At 38.3% G+C, this 23,109-nt stretch overlaps 1 protein-coding gene across 1 annotated transcript in view; it reads left to right on the top strand.

The window, feature by feature from the left end:
• The window catches only part of baiap3 (BAI1 associated protein 3), a 48,100-nt gene extending 44,357 nt beyond the window's left edge, over window positions 1-3,743 (top strand). The window contains exons 29-34 of the mRNA XM_083524355.1: window positions 1,000-1,071; window positions 1,153-1,236; window positions 1,528-1,648; window positions 1,852-1,975; window positions 2,070-2,275; window positions 3,031-3,743. Coding sequence (XP_083380481.1) covers window positions 1,000-1,071; window positions 1,153-1,236; window positions 1,528-1,648; window positions 1,852-1,975; window positions 2,070-2,275; window positions 3,031-3,134 — 711 coding nt within the window. The 3' untranslated portion in view covers window positions 3,135-3,743. The remainder of the gene's footprint in view (window positions 1-999; window positions 1,072-1,152; window positions 1,237-1,527; window positions 1,649-1,851; window positions 1,976-2,069; window positions 2,276-3,030) is intronic.
• The last annotated feature ends 19,366 nt before the right edge of the window (window positions 3,744-23,109 follow it).

Here is a 23,109-nt window from a genome sequence, read left to right as displayed (position 1 = left end):
ATTATTTTGTAGTTAATGCCAAACGAGCAATTTTGATAATCTTCATCTGATATAGTAATAATGCTAAATGAATACCAAAAGTCTAAATAAGCCAGATAAATAGGGGGTCCACATTAGTAATTGGTGCATAGAGGTACAAATCTGATTCCATGCATGTGGACGTCACTTCATTTATTAGAGAATTAAATCCCTCTAGTGACTTATAGGTGGAGGTGGCAAAAGATATGAATTGCTGCACAATTTGGAAGGTCAATAAGCCTACAACACGTCAGGATTGGGGGAAGAAATCCTTACAAACACAAGGTAGAGAGAAGAGTTTAACCCCCAACCGTGGAGGTGCAGGGCAAACATGCTAACCACTAAGCCACCATGTCCCCCTTAGCTCCAAATTGGCAGCATTAAATTAAACAAACAAGCAGAGCTCATGGAGGTAAAGCAGACAAGGAATTGCAGGGAATGTCAGAATCAGGAAGAGGAAAAGCCAATCAAAAATCAGAAAGACTAAACTAGCAACAATAAATAGGGACAATTACCAGGTGGCAAATCGTCAAATGAGTTAACCTCTTTAACTTATATTTGGTCAAACTATTCCTTTAACACTCACTGTTTCCTCTCTCTTCATCATGGCATCCTATTATCAGTCATCCTGGCAGCCACCTTTCTAAGAGGAAGAACCCACAAGAATGACAATGTGCTAGTAGTACTATTCCATTTGACGGGAATTGGCAGGAAAGCAGGACAGATTTGTATGAAAAGTCATGATTTGCGAGGTTGCGTGGGTGAACATGCTGCGCTCCATATAGTTGGTCTATTAGCATATCAGGAATCCCATGCTGCTACAAGTGTTTGTGCAGGTCTGATAGAAATTCTTCACTGGCAGAACAGTTTCTAATTAATTTTAATGAGAGCTGGTGTGGCATTTAGTAGCAGAGTGGATAATGTTGCAGAGGTCCTTTGGCCATATATGGACAAAACAAATGACCTTGTATTTTTCTTTAGACCTTGGTGAGGTTCTTCCATGCAAATGGTGATGGGCTGCTCTTGGAGGACTTAAAATCTGGGGATTACAAGGTAAAAACTAGAATCTCTTTTTTAAACGATGGTGTCAAGAAGTGCTAAATAGCTAGTTATGATACCCTTTTACCATTGCAGGTCCTGGAGGAAGAGCTGCGACTGAACAAGTGCACCTCCTTCGAGCTGATCGAGCAGTACTTCCTGGAGAAGATATCCCAGCAGGTAGGCTGTAGCTCTGCTGGGGTTTGACACCCAGCACCCTGCAGAGAGATAAGGTGTTAATTAGAGTTGAAACAAGTTAAGATTAGAGTTTCCTTCCTCTCTTGATTATGTGCTCTTTTGCTGAATGTCTTTTGCACCAGACTTATTACAGTGAATTTGTTTTCAGTTGTTTATTTTATCAACAGATATAAGTTTTGTGATTATCTTTTTTTGTTGCAATCCAGTTAGCAATATTTCTACTCTGTCTAAGATCTGCAGTTCTTTTGTTGATCATTACTATTTACATTTCAGAGAATCTTGAAGCACAGTCGATTTGGGCGCATTAGTGTTAAATGTTACTATGATGCACCTGAACAAAGACTCACCGTGGAGATACTTCATGCAGCCGATCTCATTGCCCTGGATGCTAATGGTGAACCATTGCCTGGATTGTCCTTCACACTAACATGCTTGATCTCATCTCAGACATTTACATGTAAAATGCAATGAAAATGTCCCATGTTCAAGTCATTTGGTTTACAAAATCATATGGTTCTCACCATATTGATACTGACCAAGTGACCATGATGTGTGTGGTTGTGTTATCATATGTCTTTTATTTTTTTGCTCTTTCAGGTCTGAGTGATCCGTTTGTCATAGTGGAGCTCTGTCCTCACCACCTATTCCCTAACTCCAGGAGTCAACGCACACAAGTGAAGCTCAAAACTCTGCACCCGGTTTTTGATGAGCTCTTTTATTTGTAAGTAGGACTGCTAGTGTACACGGTTGTATAAAAAAACTTCCACATCATCTTCCAGAATAGAAATTCTCTCTCCTTGATGATCTATCAACAGTCATGTAAGCCCTGAGCAGTATAGACACAGGTGTGCTTGTCTCACCTTCACTGTGATGGATTATGACTGGCTATCAACCAACGATTTTGCTGGGGAAGCAGTGGCCCCCCTGAGCGACTTCTGTTGGCCAGGTCGACCCAATGCGACTGCTGCAGGGAAAACTCTGCAGCCTTTTATTCTACATCTGTCTCGTCAGAAACCAAGCGGTATGCGATCCCTTTTCACAGAACATGCAGGACAATAAGAAAAAGCAACTACTAAATCCCTATATAGAACTTTTTTGAACAATTACATGGGATTTGGGGGTAATTTCCCAGTTTGCAGGAGCTCTTCTGTGATTTTATTCGCATTTGGCTTGGCCTTGTCTATGTTTTTCTCTGTTCTTTGTTAAGAAAAAAACAGACCAATTTACCTACTGTTTATTTTCCTCAGCGCTCATATGATATTTTTAGTCTGGCATATGTGCATGTTTGAGGAAAAAAAGATGTCTAACTGCTGTTAACGTTCTTTAGCACACGTAGCCCCTCCCTTCCCAGATATTAAACACTTCCAGAATCGCAGAAAAATAAAAGGATGTGTTGCTGGGACTTTGGTTCCAACTGGATTAAGAGCATTTTATCTCTACTCCATTGCCTCTTTGATTGATCGGACGGCATGTTATGAATGGAGTGTAATCATATGGCCACAAAGCCAGACATATATAAATGTTAATACACTACACTAAAAACACCCTCCTTCTGTTGTTTTCCAAATTTGTGACTTTTATAACTGAGTAGATTAAGCAAAAATGTATTCCGTACCTCCCCCTAATTAATCCAATCTCAATAGGGCTTAACATCGAACTGGTTGCTTTCTGTTTAAGTATTTATGGCAAAATCTGACAATAAGATTAGATATTTTATGAGCTATCAATTGTAATGTGTGCTTTTGACTAGATTATTCAATCTGTTTTCTGATCCAGAGAAACCAATCATGAAGATGCTTGAGGCCAGAACAGGAGACAAAGAAGCTCAAGAGTTTGTCCGAAGGCTGAAGGAGATCGAAAAGTCGATGGAGGAAGAGTAACTTTTTCATCTGTGGTTTACAATATTGCCAAAAGATGTGCTTTTATACCTGTTGTACTATGTTTGCTATTTAAAAAAGAAACTCTTTTAAATGTGTATTTTTAACTGTTGTCCCAAGAAATATACGTGAGTTATATGAAAAGATGTTTAAAGATCAGTATTTTGTCGCTGTTCAGCACTTTGTGTGCTGTGTTTTAATGTATTTGGCTCACCAAAGGAGCTTGTGAGAATTATATTAATTTAATAATTTATCAATAGTATATTTTTAAGTATGTTTAGATGGTAAGCTGTCAAACTAGATTTGTAAAGTTATTTAATTAAGGTATAGTTTTGTGACTTGAAGTTTAAGAGATATTACGGTGTTCGGCTCAAATCGGTTTTACGCTCGGAAAAGATTATTCACTGTAAAATGTTTATGGTACAGTAAGATCACTGAGAGGGTCTTAGTAACGAATGAAAAACTCTTTTGTGAGGAAACCGCTTTCACAAAATCTGTCTTAAAAACTGTGAACTGTAAACATTTGTTCTGGACTCACACTGAACTATGTTGACAATTTGACTGTAGCATTTTTGTGAGATCTTGTCTTTCTTAAAGAATGTTTATTTATGCTAAGTGGTTCTTTAATGTACTGGTTTCAATGTTCAGATGTTTTTCCCCCTTTTTTTGTTGGTTTTTTTTTTTTTTGCACTGAGCAGAAAGAAGGGTTTTACATAGGCCCAAGTGGTATCCTTTTACTTTTGAATTTTGGCAGGACAAACCTATAGAGGTGGTGGAGCAGGTTAATTGTTTTAACAATATTCACTATTAACCCCCTTTTCACTATTCCCACCTTGCAACACTGAACACACTAATCATTGATTTTGTGCAGTATTTTGATTGGAGCACACCACAAGGCATATTACCTTTTTCCCCCAAATTGCCAAGGCATTTTCTTACGAAACCAGTGGGATTTTCGCATGTGCTCCTTTCCATGCCGAGTACAAATAGCAAAGTATATAAAAGGTCTCCACTCTGCTTCTTTATGCCTGTTGCTTGTGTCAGTGTATTGTAGCACTGGAACAGCAGGTGCAGATTAATTTGCGCTGCAGGCTGATATTAAGGTTACCAGAGTGATACTGAAGGAGCTGGCACAGGTTTGTGAATTTTAAAATGCTAAGGGTGAACATCAGTCGAATCCAGTTGCTCCTGACCCTTAATTAGATGCCAATAAATGCTTGTGCAATAGAAACGTCGTCAATCCTAACCAAGCAATTGAAGACGTACAGTAGCAGTGAATTGTAGTAGATTATTCCAATTGTTCGTGCAAGTAAGAAAACAAATTGGCTGCTCCAAACACTATTGCCTAAAGCCTGATAAAAGCACAATCACCTGCCACTGGCAACTAAAAGGGTCTTTAGTGCACAGACCCAGAAGGCATCAGATCATTGTCTGTAATACGAACTTGTTTCAAGGCTGTGCTTTTGGGTCGGAGGCATCATGTCTGTCATCACTAAAATTTTAAGTCTGCTTATTGACTTTAGTCAATTGAGTATTTCGGTGATTTGTTCAGATGTGTGGTTTGTTCTAATGTTATGCTTGCAGCTTAGCACCACTGTTGCATGGAAATGCAATCTAAACTCTGAGTATGGCAGCAGCCAAAACCAATTTATTAATGGTTGGCATGCTTAAGAAGACACAATATCGACTATCCACTTTAATAGGAATTCATGCAATCAGCCAATGAAACGGTAGTAACACAGTGCATGATGTCCAGCAGATACATATCAAGAGCTTCATGTTTACATCAAACATCAGTATTGACAACATGGTCGACAACATTATTGCACAGAAAAAACACTTTGGGCTTTGTTACATGACTGATCAATTATAGCTAACTGCAGTGCAGTATAGGGGCACCTTCTTTTATTAAAGGGCATCTGACGCTTATTCTCCTAAACAGCACTAAAATGATTGCCACCCGCAAACGTTTTGAAACAAGGCAGAATTTATAGATTGAATTCCATGTTTCAGCTCATGTGCTTTGTAGTGAGTGAGTGATTCTTATGTGAAGGATGAGGGGTGTAGGTTAGTGGTTAACGTATTGGATTTCAGATCCGAAGGTCATGAGATCAAATCCAAGCCACACCAAGCTGCCACTCTTGGGCCCTTGAGCAAGGTCCTTAACACCAAAACTGCTCACTTGTATGAATGAGATAAATGTAATGGCTTCTGGATAAAGAGGTCTGCCCAATGCCACAAATGTAAAAAAAGAGCAGATTCAGGGTAAGCGTTATCCTGAATAGTGGCCAGTTTTAGCAGTGTTTCTTAACCTTCATTTTAGAACAGTATCAATATTTTGAGCAATTTTTTTATTTTTAGTGGAAGGATATTCTGTGTTTCTAAGATTGGGTGGTGGGACACCTGGATCGCAGAGAAGGGTTGGATCAAACTGTTATAAGCTCCACAAATGGGGTCATGGGCGGATGGCTTTGCTTACCAAGCATGGCTTTGTTCCACTCACTCGTGGAGCCATTAATGTATAATGTAACCTTCTGGTATTTCAGAGTTCCTTTCCAAGATACACCATTACAATATTAATTCACTATGCCAAATACCAAACATATTACACAATCCCTGTTCTCCCTTTACAGCTTTTCCTTTTCTCCCAAGCATGCTTTCCTTTCTATATACTGAAAACACAGACAAGCCTGGAAGTCCACCCTGTCAATCAAGGGCAAAGATATGCTTTCACCACAGTGTCAGCGCCACTGCTTAACACTTTCGGTAGTACTTGAAACTGTCGGCACTTCACTGTGTCCCGTGTGATTTGAATAATGCTGTATTATGTGTGCGCATGTGTGCGTGTGCGTGTGCGTGTGTGTGTGTGCGTGTATCAATAAAAATGTAAAAACAAAAAAGGCAACCAGCAAGGCTTCAAGCAGAATCTGTTGTAAATGAGGAATGTTATAGGGGTTAAGTTGGGGATGGTGAGCTGCATGTTCCTGTGAGTTCGCAGTTCTGTTGTGTGCCGCCTTCTTTCAGGTCAGACTCTGAGAAATGTGGTGTTCAGGAGAGCTGACAGTAGTTTTACTGTAGCACCTGATGCATCCTCAGTCTTTTAAAGGAAACAGTTGCTCACATGAGATCCCCTCTCAAAAATCTACAGGACAATGCCCATTGTGATTGAACTTGAATGGAATTGAGTTGTATGCCAAAGAGGTCATGCTAGCCTCAACATCCAACATCTAATTCCTTTTAAAATGATACCATATCCCAAAAAAAGCTGTTCTAAAAGTACTAGATAGGTATTGAATTGTTTATTAAGTTATGAATTATTAGATTCATTATGACTAATGACATCGTTGACATCAATACTTTTGATAGAAAGTTCTAGGCCATATTTCAGCTGTAATGTTTTGATGTATTATCATACAGGTGCGTGATCAGGCATGAGAATTGCCACTGGACTCACCACTAGGTGTCCTCAAAGAGCCACAGAAGACAACCCCCTATTTATTTAGCTGGAAACTAGATGGCGTAATAAAGAGGAAAACAAGGGTATTAGCAGATTCCAGGAACTGGAGCCTCCTAGATTTATGTGAATAACGATTTGTTGTATTGTCTTATACAACATTTAATAACATTCTTGTCAGACATGTTGCTCCCCCCCAGAAAATTATTGCAACACAACATTGTGTGTGAGACTCGCAGAGCTGCATTGCAATTATGAAAACACATTAAGTCTGAGCACAGACACAGTTATTATCCTCAATTTTGGTCACCAATTTGAGGACTCTACATATCAACACAATAATCAGATGTGCTTATTTAACACACACACACACACACACACACACACACACACACACACACACACACACACACACACACACACACTATTTAATCCGGCTCTGAAATTGTTTTCCAGATTCAGGTGCTCGTGTTCCCTGGTGTTTTTAACTATATGGATATTGAAACAGTAAAACAGAAACAAAACAAATCAGCCATACAGTCTACACATGCACACCAGTCCTTATGGACTGCAGTTTGTTAATGGAAAAAATATTATATACATTATATTATTTTACAGAAGCAGCTCACACAACACTTTAAACTTTAAACTTTCACAACATTTTAAATAACAAAACATACACAAACTAAAAATGATAAACTAAGAAAATGACATTATTTCTTAACTGATTAACTACCAATTTATCCTCTTAACAAAATGTATAGTTTTATTAGAGCAATAAACCATGGATAAGCATAATGTGCCTTAATATGAAGGTAAATGATTAATGTAATTTAGGGATTCGAATACACTATAAATGATAACAATACCAATATACTGTATATCTTTTATTGTACCTCCAAGAAAAAAAAAAATACCGTATTTTCCAGACATTAAGCCGCTACTTTTTTCCCACGCTTTGAACCCCACGGCTTAAACAACGAAGCAGCTAATCTATGGATTTTTCCTGGTCTTTTTCCGGTTTCACAAGCTTCAAGCCAAAAAACTGAACCCCATAACATTAGACCAATGAAATTGCTGAACGGGTTCAGGTGAACCAATGAAACTCTTTATATTAAATCGCGCTCCCACTGAATCGGGCCGCACCACATCATAAATAATGAGGTTTGACCTGCCGCTCACTCGGACTGTCTACAGGAAATGCGAGCCATTCATTACGCTGAAAACAACCGGGTATGAAAAAAGCACTTCACCTGTGTTCTGAGCTGCACGGCATCGGGAGAAAAGCTTCACCGATGGTGTTTTTAAACGCACGACGATGCCAAAAGATAAACTTTTGAAAGAAATTGTTGTGAAAGGAAGGAGGAAGACAGTGAACAATGACTTTCTTGGTAGGCTACTGTTTAGATACAAGCCATGTAACAGACACTGTCTTTTATTAAAGCCTGTGTAAAGTTTCAATGTAGATTTATTCATGTTTAAAATAAAAATCTTTGTAAAATTCAGTGGGTGCGGCTTATATTTGGGTGCGCTTAATAGTCGGGATATTACGGTAAATTGCAGCCTTTTTGGTTGTTTGTATCACATTTTCTCCAAGCAGCCAATTCGATTTTAAAAGAAGAATATTTCAAGATTCAAAAATGTTGCTGTACAGGTAAAGCGTTTGAATTATTCTCCTGTGTGCTACACTACATTGACAAATGCATTGGGACACCTGACTTTTCCAGCCATATGTGGTTCTTCCCCAAACTCTTACCACAATGCTGGAGGCACACAATTGTGTAGAATGTCTTTAGTTGCGGTAGCATTCGATTTTCTCCATAAAGGAAGCTGATGCGATTCGCATCTCGATGCATAGCCAACGATATGATACATTAAAGATACATATGAAGCAGCTACCTGTGTGACGTGATATGATTCACCCCTATTGCGATGCAGTGTGATTCAATTTCGATTCGATTTGATTCAACACAATGTGATTCAATGCAATATTAAGCAATGGAAAAAAGATGATGCTCTGCGATTCAGTATGGTACAGATAATTTGTTTTTCTTTGGTTCAGACAGACAGCAAATCATACATTTTCTTAAGTGCCTTCTGACTTCTAAAGCATTACTCATGTAGCAGCAGTGGTGCTGAGAGAACATGCTTGAGAAACAGTTTTGTGAGGAGAAATTAATCCAAATTAAAAATATTGGTCACAAATTTGTAATAATTTAATAATTATTTATAAAAAGAAATCTGATTTACCAATGCAATTATGCTAAAAAACGATGCAGCAAGATACAAATGCTCTAAATGCATCCCTAATAAACACCTTCAGGATGAATTGCAACTGCACCCCAGGCCTCCTCACCCCGACTTTACTAACACCCGTGTGGCTGAATGACCACAAATCTCCACAAACACACTCCAAAATCCATTGGAACAGCTAGTGAAGGTAAACAGTGTCTTGCGGTTATAAGATGGCAGGAGTTCTGTTTTGTCCAGTGGTGAATGAAGTACATAATTCTTGTACTTCAGTAAAAGTTTAAATCCACTGTTAATTATGACTCCTGTAAAAACTCTCCTTTTATGTGTATTTTCTTGTGACAGGTTTTCATTTAACCCAGTTTATCCAGTGAAGTAAAAATAATTTTTAGTTTCCCAAAATGACATTTACTCCTATACAAGTACAGATACATGAAAAATCTACTGAAATACAATGCTAGTTCTGTCCAAATGCTTACATTAAGGAGTCAGTAGCAAGATTATGGCCCTGGACTACAATTCCCATCAGCTGCTGTACCCTCACATGACTTTGATCACATGTCTGACCACCTGAATCACATTGTCTTGTAATGATAATTTATATAAACCTCACACTGTTTGTAGCACTCTTTGTCTCATGGTTGTCATTTGTAGGTTTTTGCGGTTCCTCTCAGTGGTCTGCCTAGATTATGCTTTTCATGTACATCTTTTGTTGGTACTTGGGGTTTGTGTTTGTATTAGCTATTTTATGTTTGCGCTTGACAAAAAGGAATATCCGCACTTGCATCTGCTCGCCGCTCCCTATACAGCAGTTCGATTCAGCAATATTGTTGTCCAAAGACTTAAGCGTATATTTACTTAATATCTTAATCTACTGTATATTTGAAAGTCTTGTTTAATATTCACTACGCAGTGCTCAGTATCTCATTACAGTAAATTTGCAAAAAAAAAAAAAAAAAAAAAACACTGATCAGCAAGGAAATGTCCTTTGTTGAACCCGCTGTTGATACACTATATGGACAAAAGTTTGTGGACACCTTACCATAAGATTCATGTGTACTTTTTTGAACATCTTATTCTGCACTTACTCCCCATTTGCTCATAGAATAACCTCAATGCTTCTGGAAAGTTGTCCAACTAGATTTTGGAGTGTGCTTGTGGAGATTTTTGCTGATTCAGCAACAAGGGCGTTACTAAAATCATGTACTGATGTAGGGTGAGTAGGCCGGGGGGTTCAGTCAGCAGTCCAATTCATCCCATAGATGTTAAAGGTGTTGAGATCCGAGCTCTATAGTAGGCCACTCAAGATCTTCCATTAGAACTTCTGTAAAGAATATCTTCATGGTGCTCACTTTATGTGCAGGGGTATTGCTATTTAATTGTGTCCCTTCAATTTTGTGGAGAAAGTTTGGGGACGAACCTGCTGTGGCTGGAAAAGTCAGATGTCCCAGTACTTTTGTCCGTATAGTGTAAGTCTTGGAAATGTATTTCCAGCTCATCTCTCATTCTTTGTTATATAGTGAACTCTGGGTTGGTCCAGCGTGGTACATACTGAAGCAGGCACGTGTGAAGAATATGTTTTTTTGAGACTCTTTGAGATGTTAATGTTTTCTGTGCTGACTGGCAGCAGCTCATAAAAGTGAGCTATGGGCTATTAATTTCTAAGTTGCTCCTGCTGGTGGTCAGGCCCTGTTAGGTTTTACAAGTTGTACGTGGGTCCTTCAGGACACCACACGGCTCCTTGACTGCATACTCACCCTCACGATGACTAACAACCTGTGGTACAGTTATGTTTTGCCCAGATATCAGGGTTCTTAATTCTCACTTTTGTAGGTCGCTCTGGACAAGGGCGTCTGCTACATCCCGAAAAAGTAATCGCTATAATCTGTTAGGCTGAGACAAGAAAGCTATGATGAGCTATTATTGCCTTTTCATCTTGGATCATGAGCAGTGAATTATCACTTTTAACATGTGGTTCACATTAATATGTATGTAAAAGCTGGCCAGGGTCTGTTATGGATTAAACATACAAGTGGAGGGGACTATCTAAATGAGTGTTTTAGGGATCGTTTAGGTATCGGGATGCAGAGCTCAAGCTGACGCTTTCTGACAGTGTTCAGAAGAGACCAGGACAAAGTGCAGAAAAGATGAATGGGAACCAGAATGCAGAGGTGAAATTGATTGAAAAAAAAAGACATGCTTTAATATATTCAATGCATTTTGTTGTTCCTGACATGAGTGTACAGTGGGGTCAATTCTGAGACCACATTGAAAATGGACAAAAAGGGGATGGACTAAATAATTGATATAAATATTTCAGAGATTCTACTTTTGAATCAAATTATTGAGGATAATGATTTAATGGAAAATGATTTAATGGATTAATGGAAAACTTTGAAACGCAAACTTCAAAAATGTTTACTATTGCTCTCTGACCAAAAGGAAGATTCTGCTTTCATTATATCAGTGGTAAGAATCCGCATGGGCGCTAAACACTGGTGGGATATTATCATGCACATATTAGCTTTTAAGGTCCAACAGTCCAGCTATCTCTAAAATAGTATTTCTCTTGAACTTAAACATGCAGGGAGGGAGAAGGAGGGACATTGGCAGAGTGCCCTGCTCAGGGGTGGCTCCTGCTTGTAACAAGACTCTGATCCTAAAGCACTTCTTCTGCTGTGAAGCAAATCTAATCCTCCTACAGACATCGAACACTGAAAGAGGCTGTTTGTGATCCAGCTCGGTGCTGCTTTTCTTTCCTCTATGAGATTATTCCTGCAGTGAACGAAAGGCTGCTCTTTTCTTACCTGCATCAAACCCCTCAAGCACAGGATTATGGTCATGATATTGCAGCAGATGTGTTTACTCGAGAGATTTATGCTCACTGAGCTGTCATTAACTGGAAGGCTGCTTTGCTTAGGCCATGTTGAAACTTGCTCAGTGGAAGTTGGTCTTTTTCTTACTGGAATCCCCCCAGCTTTTTAACACCAAGCAGCTTATAGCCACTGTCATCAAAGGCTACAGTGAGAGAGGGTTAGCCTTTTTTAAGGGAAAGAAGTTAGGAACCCATTTATGCCACTGAATCCAGGTGGTAATTAGAAATTGCGAAATAGCTTAGTGTTGGTTATAAAGACCAAAAAACTCCACCTTCTCCTCTCCTACTTTGTATATACAATTTCTCCAGGGGGTAGAAAAAGTTCAGAGGACATACAGTGAAGTAAAGGCATAAAAATGTCTCAAAATCTTTTAAAATCCAGCAGAAAAAATACACAGTAAAAGTCAAGAGTTGTTACGTTAATAAGCACTCAAAATGTTTTTTTTTTTTTTCCATTGTTAAATGTAAAAAGTACTTTCAATAACAGTGGTGACTTTAATCTTACTGCATTTTAATGTGTGTATATTTTGTGTGTGTATATATATATATATATATATATATATATATATATATATATATATATATATATATATATATATATATATATATATATATATATATATATATATATATATACAGTGGGTACGGAAAGTATTCAGACCCCCTTAAATGTTTCACTCTTTGTTATATTGCAGCCATTTGCTAAAATCATTTAGGTTCATTCTTCTTCCTCATTAATGTACACATAGCACCCCATACTGACAGAAAAACACAGAATTGTTGACATTGTTGCAGATTTATTAAAAAAGAAAAACTAAAATATCACATGGTCCTAAGTATTCAGACCCTTTGCTCAGTATTTAGTAGAAGCCCCCTTTTGATCTAATACAGCCAGGAGTCTTTTTGGGAAAGATGCAACAAGTCTTTCACACCTGGATTTGGGGATCCTCTGCCATTCCTCCTTGCAGATCCTCTCCAGTTCTGTCAGGTTGGATGGTAAACGTTGGTGGGCAGCTATTTTTAGGTCTCTCCAGAGATGCTCAATTGAGTTTAAGTCAGGGCTCTGGCTGGGCCATTCAAGAACAGTCACGTAGTTGTTGTGAAGCCACTCCTTCGTTATTTTAGCTGTGTGCTTAGGGTCATTGTCTTGTTGGAAGGTAAACCTTCGGCCCAGTCTGAGGTCCAGAGCACTCTGGAGAAGGTTTTTGTCCAGAGTGTCCATTTTGTACTTGGCTGCATTCATCTTTCCCTCGATTGCAACCAGTCGTCCTGTCCCTGCAGCTGAAAAACACCCCCACAGCATGATGCTGCCACCACCATGCTTCACTGTTGGGACTGTATTGGACAGGTGATGAGCAGTGCCTGGTTTTCTCCACACATACCGCTTAGAATTAAGGCCAAAAAGTTCTATTTTGGTCTCATCAGACCAGAGAATCTTATTTCTCACCATCTTGGAGTCCTTCAGGTGTTTTTTAGCAAACTCCATGCAGGCTTTCATGTGTCTTACACTGAGGAGAGGCTTCCGTCGGGCCACTCTGCCATAAAGCCCCGACTGGTGGAGGGCTGCAGTGATGGTTGACTTTCTACAACTTTCTCCCATCTCCTGACTGCATCTCTGGAGCTCAGCCACAGTGATCTTTGGGTTCTTATTTACCTCTTTCACCAAGGCTCTTCTCCCCCGATAGCTCAGTTTGGCCGGACGGCCAGCTCTAGGAAGGGTTCTGGTCATCCCAAACGTCTTCCATTTGAGGATTATGGAGGCCACTGTGCTCTTAGGAACCTTAAGTGCAGCAGAAATCTTTTTGTAACCTTGGCCAGATCTGTGCCTGGCCACAATTCTGTCTCTGAGCTCTTCAGGCAGTTCCTTTGACCTCATGATTCTCATTTGCTCTGACATGCATTGTGATCTGGAAGGTCTTATATAGACAGGTGTGTGGCTTTCCTAATTAAGTCCAATCAGTATAATCAAACACAGCTGGACTCAAATGAAGGTGTAGAACCATCTCAAGGATGATCAGAAGAAATGGAAAGCACCTGAGTTAAATATATTAGTGTCACAGCAAAGGGTCTGAATACTTAGGACCATGTGATATTTCAGTTTTTCTTTTTTAATAAATCTGCAACAATGTCAACAGTTCTGTGTTTTTCTGTCAGTATGGGGAGCTGTGTGTACATTCATGAGGAAGAAGAATGAACTTAAATGATTTTAGCAAATGGCTGCAATATAACAAAGAGTGAAAAATTTAAGGGGGTCTGAATACTTTCTGTACCCACTGTATATATATATATATATATCATTCATTCATTCATTTTCTCCCGCTTATCCGTAACTCAGGTTGCAGGGGCAGCAGTCTAAGCAGGCCCCCGCCTTCGACTGCTGCCCAATCCTCACAGCACCATCCCTTACGGTCCCTCCTGCAGGTGGTGAGCCCACGGGAAGATATATATATATATATATATATATATACACATACCATATTTTCCTGTCTATAAGCCGCTACTTTTTTCCCACGCTTTGAACTCCGCGGCTTAAACAATGAAGCGGCTAATATACGGATTTTTCCTGGGTTTTTCCCGGTTTCACAAGTTTCAAACCAAAAAACAGAGCACCATAACATTAGAACAATGAAATTGCGGAACAGGTTCAGGTGAACCAATGAAACTCTTTATATTAAATCAGATGCGCTCCCACTGAATCGGGCCGCACCACATCATAAATATGGATGAGGTTCCTCTGACGTTTGACCTGCCGCTCACTCGGACTGTCTACAGGAAATGCGAATCATTCGTCACGCTGAAAACAACCGAGCATGAAAAAACACACACTTCACCTGTGTTCTGAGCTGCACGCCATCGGGAGAAAAGCTTCATCAAAAGATAAACTCCCGAGAGAAACTGTTGTGAAAGGAAGGAGGAAGACAGTGAACAATGACTTTCTTAGTAGGCTTCTGTTTAGATACAAGCCGTGTAACAGACACTGTCTTTCATTAAAGCCTGTGTAAAGTTCATTAGTTTCAGTGTAGAGCTTCAGCTTATAGACAGGTGCGGCTTATTTATGTTCTAAATAAAAATCTTTGTAAAATTCAGAGGGTTTATTATTATATACTGTTATTTGGGTGCACTTAATAGTCCGGAAATTACGGTATATAATGTATGTATGAACACTGAACAAAATGATAAACACAGCACTTTTGTTTTTCCCCCTATTTTACATGAGCTAAACTCAAAGATCTAAGACTTTTTCGATGTACACAAAAGGCATTTCTCTCAAATATTGTTCACAAATCTGTCTACCTCAGGCAAATAGTGGCCTTTTATTGTAGCCATCCTTAAGCACACCTGTGCAATAATCATGTTGTTTAATCAGCATCTTAATATGCCACACCTGTGAGATTTAGACAGATTTGTGAATATTTGAGAGAAATAGGCCTTTTGTGTACACAGAAAAAGTCTTAGATCTTTAAGTTCAGCTCATAAAAAATTGGGGCATTAACAAAAGCTTTGTGTTTATAATTTGTTCAGTATAGATTTGAGGAAAAAAAACATGACATTCCTCACTATTTCAAAGTGAATACATCAACTGTATTAGGCAAGAAATGTAAACCCATATAGAATAGAATGCTTCTTACAATGATGTATGTGGAGTTAAGACACTGTCACTGATAATCACTGAATAAAATATAGTTCTCGCATATTATTATTTTACTTTTGAATAAATTAGATTTAAAAGAATAAATGATAGTTTTCTGAACTTTGTTGCAATACATTTCTAGCAGATGTCATGTGTATATGAGGGTCATGAGGTCTGGAGAAGGAGACTACAGTATGTTTGATCTGTAACACTGTTATGCTCTTTTTAATGCTCAAGAAAACTGATTTTTTTTTTTTACAGCTGCATTTGTTTCTTACAGTTGTCACTGAAATTAAATAATCGAGGTGGGGTGACAAATAAAATTTGATTTGATTTGACTGTTGCACTCACTCAGATGGACGTTTTAGCTTTAATCTGTATGTCATATCAGATGAGCCACTCTTGTCGATAAAGATGCATATAAGGAGCAAAAGCTTTTCTACTTTTCTATATAGTAATACAAATCATAACAATCAAACTAAATAGTGATGTCACACTGTTTTCCCACAATTCATTGTGTGTGTGTGTGTGTGTGTGTGTGTGTGTGTGTGTGTGTGTGTGTGTGTGTGTGTGTGTGTGTGTGTGTGTGTGTGTTTTTAACTCCAAAAAGCCTGCTCAGTGATCTTTACTTTAAGGTCCACTCAAGTCTTAATTGATTGTGCAGGACCACCCCTATTCACCACCTGTCTTCTCAATGGCTTGTAATTAGAACCCTATTTTTTGTAATTCTGTAATCTTGAATTCATTTCCTGTCCTGCTTCTCCACAAGCAGGGCATTTGTGGGTCAAGTGGTCAGTCCCAGATTCGCTAAAGATCCATAGCTTCTTTCCTTTGATGTTTGGTGTTTTGTCCAGAAAGATCTCCACGATCACAAGAACAGAAAGAGGAAGAATGTCATTTGGTCACTATGGTTACAGTTTCCTGGTTCACCCTGAGGACATCCTTGACTAAAGCTTGACTAATCATGCTGGAGCATCAAAGACAGTTACACAAAAAGCATTCTAATTAGGCCACGGTGCATTTTAGTTTTTGCTTAGTTTGCAGGTTATATCATTAATGTACATTCTGCCCAACATTTCATTCATTCGTGTATATAACCTGTGTATATATATATATATATATATAGTAGACTGTTTATTTGACTTGTACTCTAAATTGATGACCACACATCTCTGCACTGTTACTGCCTTTGTATTTATTCACTTTACATATGTTTACATATTATCACTATCACTTGCTGTAAATATGCCATATATTTATTTGCACTTTTGCACGACTGCTACATTTTGCACTTCTGGTAGATGCCAAACTGCATTTCGTTGCTGTGTAACTGTACTATGCAATGACAATAAAGTTCTATCTATCTATCTATCTATCTATCTATCTATCTATCTATCTATCTATCTATCTATCTATCTATCTATCTATCTATCTATCTATCTATCTATCTATCTATCTATCTATCTATCTATGGGGTAGCAGAGAGTTAGGAGATAAACATTAGTGGTCCTCATACAGAGATATGAGACAGAGGCAAAAAATTAGTACTTGCTTTTTACAGTATTACAAACAAAAATCAGTGAAGCTTATAAAATCTTATATAGTAAAGGGTCTCTGCAGCCCACCCGCCTGAAATGCTTAAACAGACAGTAGCCAATCAATTTTATTTTATTGTTATTTTTACAAAGTTTGCTATTTAACTATTAAGATCCATTTGCAGTATACAAAATTTTTCCAGCAATAAATAAACAAAAAAATAAACAATTAAATAAATAAAATCCAAAAAAGCAAAATGACAAACTGACTACATACCAGTCCTCCTTATTTTACACCAGTAACTGACATTAGTAAATTCCATGAATGAGCAGAAATCTCTACAAACACACTCCAAAATCTCTTCATCTTCCAAGAATAATGGAGGTTATTATAACAGCAAAAGGGGCTATTTTGTAATGGGACATTCAAAAATCACAAATTAATCTTATAGACAGGTGTCCACAAACTTTTGTCCATATAGCGTATGTGTATAGTGGACTAGGATTCCCATTAGCCACTGTACCCTCACATGATGGTCCCATTGCATTCACTGATCACTCACAGCTGAATCACATTGTCTTGTAAGTTGCACTTCTATATGTGTCACATTTCACCACACTTTTTGTCTCATGTTTGTCTTTCATTGTTATAGTGGGTTTAGCTTATTTTTACGATTCTGCTTCATGTTAGTGTTTTGTATCCTGGTTGTTGTTTCTTGGTTTTGCAATTTTTGCACATTAGTTAAAACGATCTTCTTTGCATTTTCGATCTCCTGAATTCTGTGATGATTAGGAAGTTTTCCGCAGCGAATGTGCCTGATCGGCAGTAAAGTGTAACTGAATGGAGTAGGAAAGCAACGCAGAGCAAAAATGTATGTGAGCAATCCTTTACAAACATTACCAAACAATACACTATAAAATGACCTTGCTGCTCTCCTTGACTCTAATGCCTGGACTGTTGCATGGAAGTGTGGAAATGATGCTTGTGTGTGAGGTTCAGAATATAAGTCTCTGGTCTTAATGACCTGTTATCATAATGCAAGTTCAGAAAGGTCTGATTTAGAGGTTAGATGAAATACTACTACTACTACTACTACTACTACTACTAATAATAATAATAATAATAATAATATTAATAATAATAATATTAATAATAACAATAAAAACATCCTAGATGAAAAGATCTAATTTTACTTTCGAAAGCCAGAGGGCACCATTATCTCTGAACTGTCCCTTCCTTAGCTGGCCTCCAGGGGGCATTTGTGCAACCAGAGTTACTGGAAGAAGCTAATGGAAGACTTCTGATGAAAGTTGAGCAGCTGTCCAAATGTTTAGCATGATCTCAAAACACACAGAAACACAATGTTTCAGTAATGATCCTGCTCAGCTTTCTCATTTCCCACTGAAAGATGAAGGATATCATGTTATTTTTCAAATAAGCAACTCATATATGCTTATACAATCTTTTTTTTTTGGTTTTTGTTTTGAAACTTTCTTTCCGAGAACAATTACAGAAGCCCTCTTGCACAGAAACTCTTTTCATTATGTGATCATAGCAGAGATGTCAGAAGTTGTTTTGGAGCGTTTCTCAGATCAGGAATGAAATTCTCAGAACAACTCGTTCAACCTCCACATCATGTAGTCACTTGTGCTCATCATAAGAAAATTTCTCGTTGCTTTGATCAAATTGTGAATGCTTTTGTACATTCATTCAGTTGATTGTGTACAAGTGTCTGCTGTTTCCTACATTGTCAGTTGTTTATGTTCATGTTGATCAAAATATATTATACTGGTTTCACCTGAATAGTTTTAACCCCCAAAACATCTCAGAATCAGTTTGTTGAAAAAGTCATTGAATGCAAAATGTTTAAACCAGTTGTCATCATGTGTCATCTAAAATTTCTAATAAACTTTTTTTATGTAAATGTTTCTTGAATTAATTAATTGTGCAGTTGAATCTTGAAGGGGGAGTGAACGCTATCAGATCAACCAATAATCAACTAGTTCTCTAAAACAGGTCAAAGGTGAATCTTGTGCAAAACACAGAATTACAATTTCTGAAAATGGATGAACAACCAAGAAACGAACAGACACTAATACAGTAGAGTAAAAGTCTGAATCCTGTCTGGTCTATTGCAATCAATATAAATCAAATATGCAATCAAATAAATACATTACTGCTGCTGAAATTCATAAATGCATAAACAGAAGAAATTTAACTTTGTGCATTTTCAGTCACTGTGATTCAAACCGTAGTTTATATCAAGAAATACTGGAATTGTGTACCATCATACTGAAAACATGACTAACCATTTTGATTATCTTGTTTGTGAACAATGACAAACAGACAGCAACTGAAAAAAACTGTAATACAAAGGAATTTCCAATGTTGTTACTTAATGAATGTATCCAGGCTGAACATCCACCATATAGAACACAAGCAGAGAAAGGATGATGATCAGGAATGTATCTGTTCTCAGTCATGTTTACATCACTGACTCCCTCTGTCTCATCCACGTTAGTCATACTTCTTGTTGCCTTCTGCCCTGCTCATTGTTAGCTTCGTTAGCTAGCCTACATCTGTGGAAATGATACACTAGTGGTGGGTTGAAAAAGCAATGCAATGACAAATATGTTGATGGGCTGAACACGGTGCGCAATGAGAAGGAAAAAAATGTATCATATGAATCACCAAATAAATTAAAACTAAAGTAACGAACCTGGTTGGAAAATGTAAGAAGTAGAAATTACAGATATTTGTGTAAAAAATTTAATGAGTGAAAATAAAAAGTTGCCTGAAAAATACAGTGGTGTGAAAAAGTGTCTGCCCCCTTCCTGATTTCTTATTTTTTTGCATGTTTGTCACACTTTAATGTTTCAGATCATCAAACTAATTTAAATATTAGTAAAAGATAACACAAGTGAACGCAACATGCAGTTTTTAAATGAATGTTTTTATTATTGAGGGAAAACTAAATCCAAAACTACATGGCCCTGTGTAAAAAAGTGTTTGCCCCCTAAACCTAATAACTGGATGGACCACCCTTAGCAGCAACAACTGCAATCATGCGTTTGCGATAACTTGCACTGAGTCTGTTACAGCTCTGTGGGGGAATTCTGGTCCACTCATCTATGCAGAATTGTTGTAATTCAGCCACATTGGAGGGTTTTCATGCATGAACCGGCTTTTTAAGGTCATGCCGCAGCATCACATTAGGATTCAGGTCAGGACTTTGACTACCACTCTAAAGTCTTTATTTTGTTTTTCTTCACCCATTCAGAGGTGGACTTGCTGGTGTGTTTTGGATTATTGTCCTGCTGCAGAACCCAAGTTTGCTTCAGCTTGAGGTCACGAACAGATGGCTGGACATTCTCCTTCAGGATTTTTTGATAAACAGCAGAACTCATGGTTCCATTTATCACAGAAAGTCTTCCAGGTCCTGAAGCAGCAAAACAGCCCCAGACCATCACACTACCACCACCATATTTTACTGTTGGTATGATGTTCTTTTTCTGAAATGCAGTGTTACTTTTACGCCTGACGTAATGGGACAGACACCTTCCAAAAAGTACAACTTTTGTCTTGTCAGTCCACAGAGGATTTTCCAAACAGTCTTGGGGATCATCAAGATGTTTTCTGGTAAAAACTGAGACGAGCCTTTATGTTCTTTTTGCTCAGCAGCGGTTTTGGTCTTGGAACTCTGTTATGCAGACCGTTTTTGCCGTCTCTTTCTAATGGTGAAGTCAGGAACACTAACCTTAACCCTGCGGCAAGTGAGGCCTGCAGTTGTTTGGATGTTGTTGTGGGGTCTTTTGTGACCTCTTGGATGAGTCGTCGCTGTGCTCTTGGGGTCATTTTGGTCGGCGGTCACTCCTGGGAAGGTTTTCTACTGTTCCATGGTTTTGCCATTTGTGAATAATGGCTCTTACTGTGGTTCGCTGGAGTCCCAAAGCTTTAGAAATGACTTTATAACCTTTTCCAGACTGATAGATCTCAATTACTTTCTTTCTCATTCGTTTCTAAATTTCTTTGGATCTCAGCATGCTGTCTAGCTTTTGAGAATCTTTTGGTCTACTTCACTTTGTCAGGCAGGTCCTATTTAAGAGATTTTATTGATTGTGAACAGGTGTGGCCTGGGTGTGGTGAGAGAAATTCAACTCAGGTGTGATAAAGCACAGTTTTAACAGGAGGACAAACACTTTTTCACACAGGGCCATGTAGTTTTGGATTTAGTTTTCCCTCAATAATAAAAACTGCATGTTGTGTTCACCTGTGTTATCTTTTACTAAAATTCAAAGTAGTTTGATGATCTGAAACATTAAAGTGCTAAAACCCTTCCAAATGATGTTTAATTGCACTGAAATAAATTAGTTTCACTAAAAAAAAGATTTATTATTTAATCATTTTATACACATCTGAGACCTAAAGGTCCCCTGGTGGTCTAGTGGTTAAGATGCAGCGCTCCCACCGCTGCGACCCGGGTTCGATTCCCGGTCAGGGAACCATCCCCAGCCACTCTTAGTGCCGGTCCCAAGCCCGGATAAATTGGGGAGGGTTGCGTTAGGAAGGGCATCCAGCGTAAAACATGTGCCAAATCAAACGTGCGGAGGATCCGCTGTGGCGACCCCTAACGGGAGAAGCCGAAAAGAAAGTTTATACACATCTGAGACCTAATTGATCCATTATTAGTCATAGGTGAAGCTCATATGACAAGGTGACAACACTTATGTCTTTGCAAAAATTGACTCAGTGGGCTTTACCAAGCTGTGAATATTAGAATACTTTTTAACAGTTTCGTTTTGCACTGAAACATTATTGCTGTTGGGATTAAAAAAAATCTTGATTAGAAATATATTTTAGCAGCACTTCAGGTCAATTTGTACACAAGCGATAAGACTTTTGTCAGGGACTGTATATAGTAAAGTACTAATACCAGAAAAATCTACTTAAGTACATTAACAAAGTATTTGTATGTCATTACTTCCCATCTATGAATCATAGTTCTCATTACCACAGGCCAAGAATCAGGGAAAATCTCTGAGAAATCACTCAACTGGACTTTAAGTACTTTAGTGTCATTTTGTGTTTAACAGGATCCTGTTCAATTCCTGTAATGCAGACTGGAAAATGTTCAAAGAAAAAGAGAGATGTACAACAAAACAGCCTTCTCACCTCACTGGATCAAAGTTTGCAAGCACTGGGGTGTGTGTGTGTGTGTGTGTGTGTGTGTGTGTGTGTGTGTGTGTGTGTGTGTGTGTGTGTGTGTGTGTGTGTGTGTGTGTGTGTGTGTTTGTGTTGGTGAGGATTAGGCATATCCCTCTAGTTTTAATACCGAGGGGGATATTTGTTTAAAAAGAAGAGCACAGCTGGAAGAGCATCTGGATCCTGATGCCTGCTACTTTTCGGCTGGGCACCCTACAGAGTCTCATCACACCCTTACAAAATCTCCCACTTTACCAGTTGTCTGGAAAATATCTTTATTAGTCTTGGCACAATTGTCAGACAGCTTGGCAAACATGCTGTACCAGACTGTTTAAGTCCTGCCACAAATTCTCAATCAATATGATATCTGTCAGTCTTTTGACTGGCCCATTCTAACACATTCATATTTTTGGCATTGAACCACTCCAGTGTAGTGTTAGTATTCTTTTAGCTGTTGTTCTGTATAGGTGAAGTGCAAAGTGCTTTTTTGTGTTTTCTTCTCGGATTGGCCTGCTTTTTTTTATTTTCAACCTCACTCAGTTTCCTAGTCCCAGATAAATGAAAGTTCTCTGGGTGATGCACAGTGCTACAGTGCTTTGAACCAAATTACATTTTGGTCTCATCAGATCAGAGAATTTTAATCACAGGTGTCCAACACAGGATTTCATATATGTCTTGTATAACAATGTCCTTTGTTCTGATCTGTTAAGATCACATCTCCTATGTCGGGTGTGGATCTCTCCAGCTTCTTCTTGGTTGCTTCTCTAACTAATGCCCTTTTACCTGGTCATTGATTTTTGTGAAATTATTTTCTTAAAATAAGATCTAAGCACATGGTTATTTATAACACAGCACCCCTAGAGAAGATAATATTAAGAACGCAATGTGGGCAGCTGGGCAGTGCTGGGGCTTTACAACAACAGCATATGGTTTAGATAGTTTGTAGTATGAGAATTTGAGTGGCCTGCTATGGAGATCTAACCCTAACCCTATTACACACCTTTGGGATGAATTAGAACACTGACTGCAT

The sequence above is a fragment of the Silurus aristotelis genome, assembly GCF_946808225.1.
Source record: "Silurus aristotelis genome assembly, chromosome: 21".
NCBI classification, from domain to species: domain Eukaryota; kingdom Metazoa; phylum Chordata; class Actinopteri; order Siluriformes; family Siluridae; genus Silurus; species Silurus aristotelis.
This window is presented reverse-complemented; position numbering and strand designations above follow the sequence as displayed.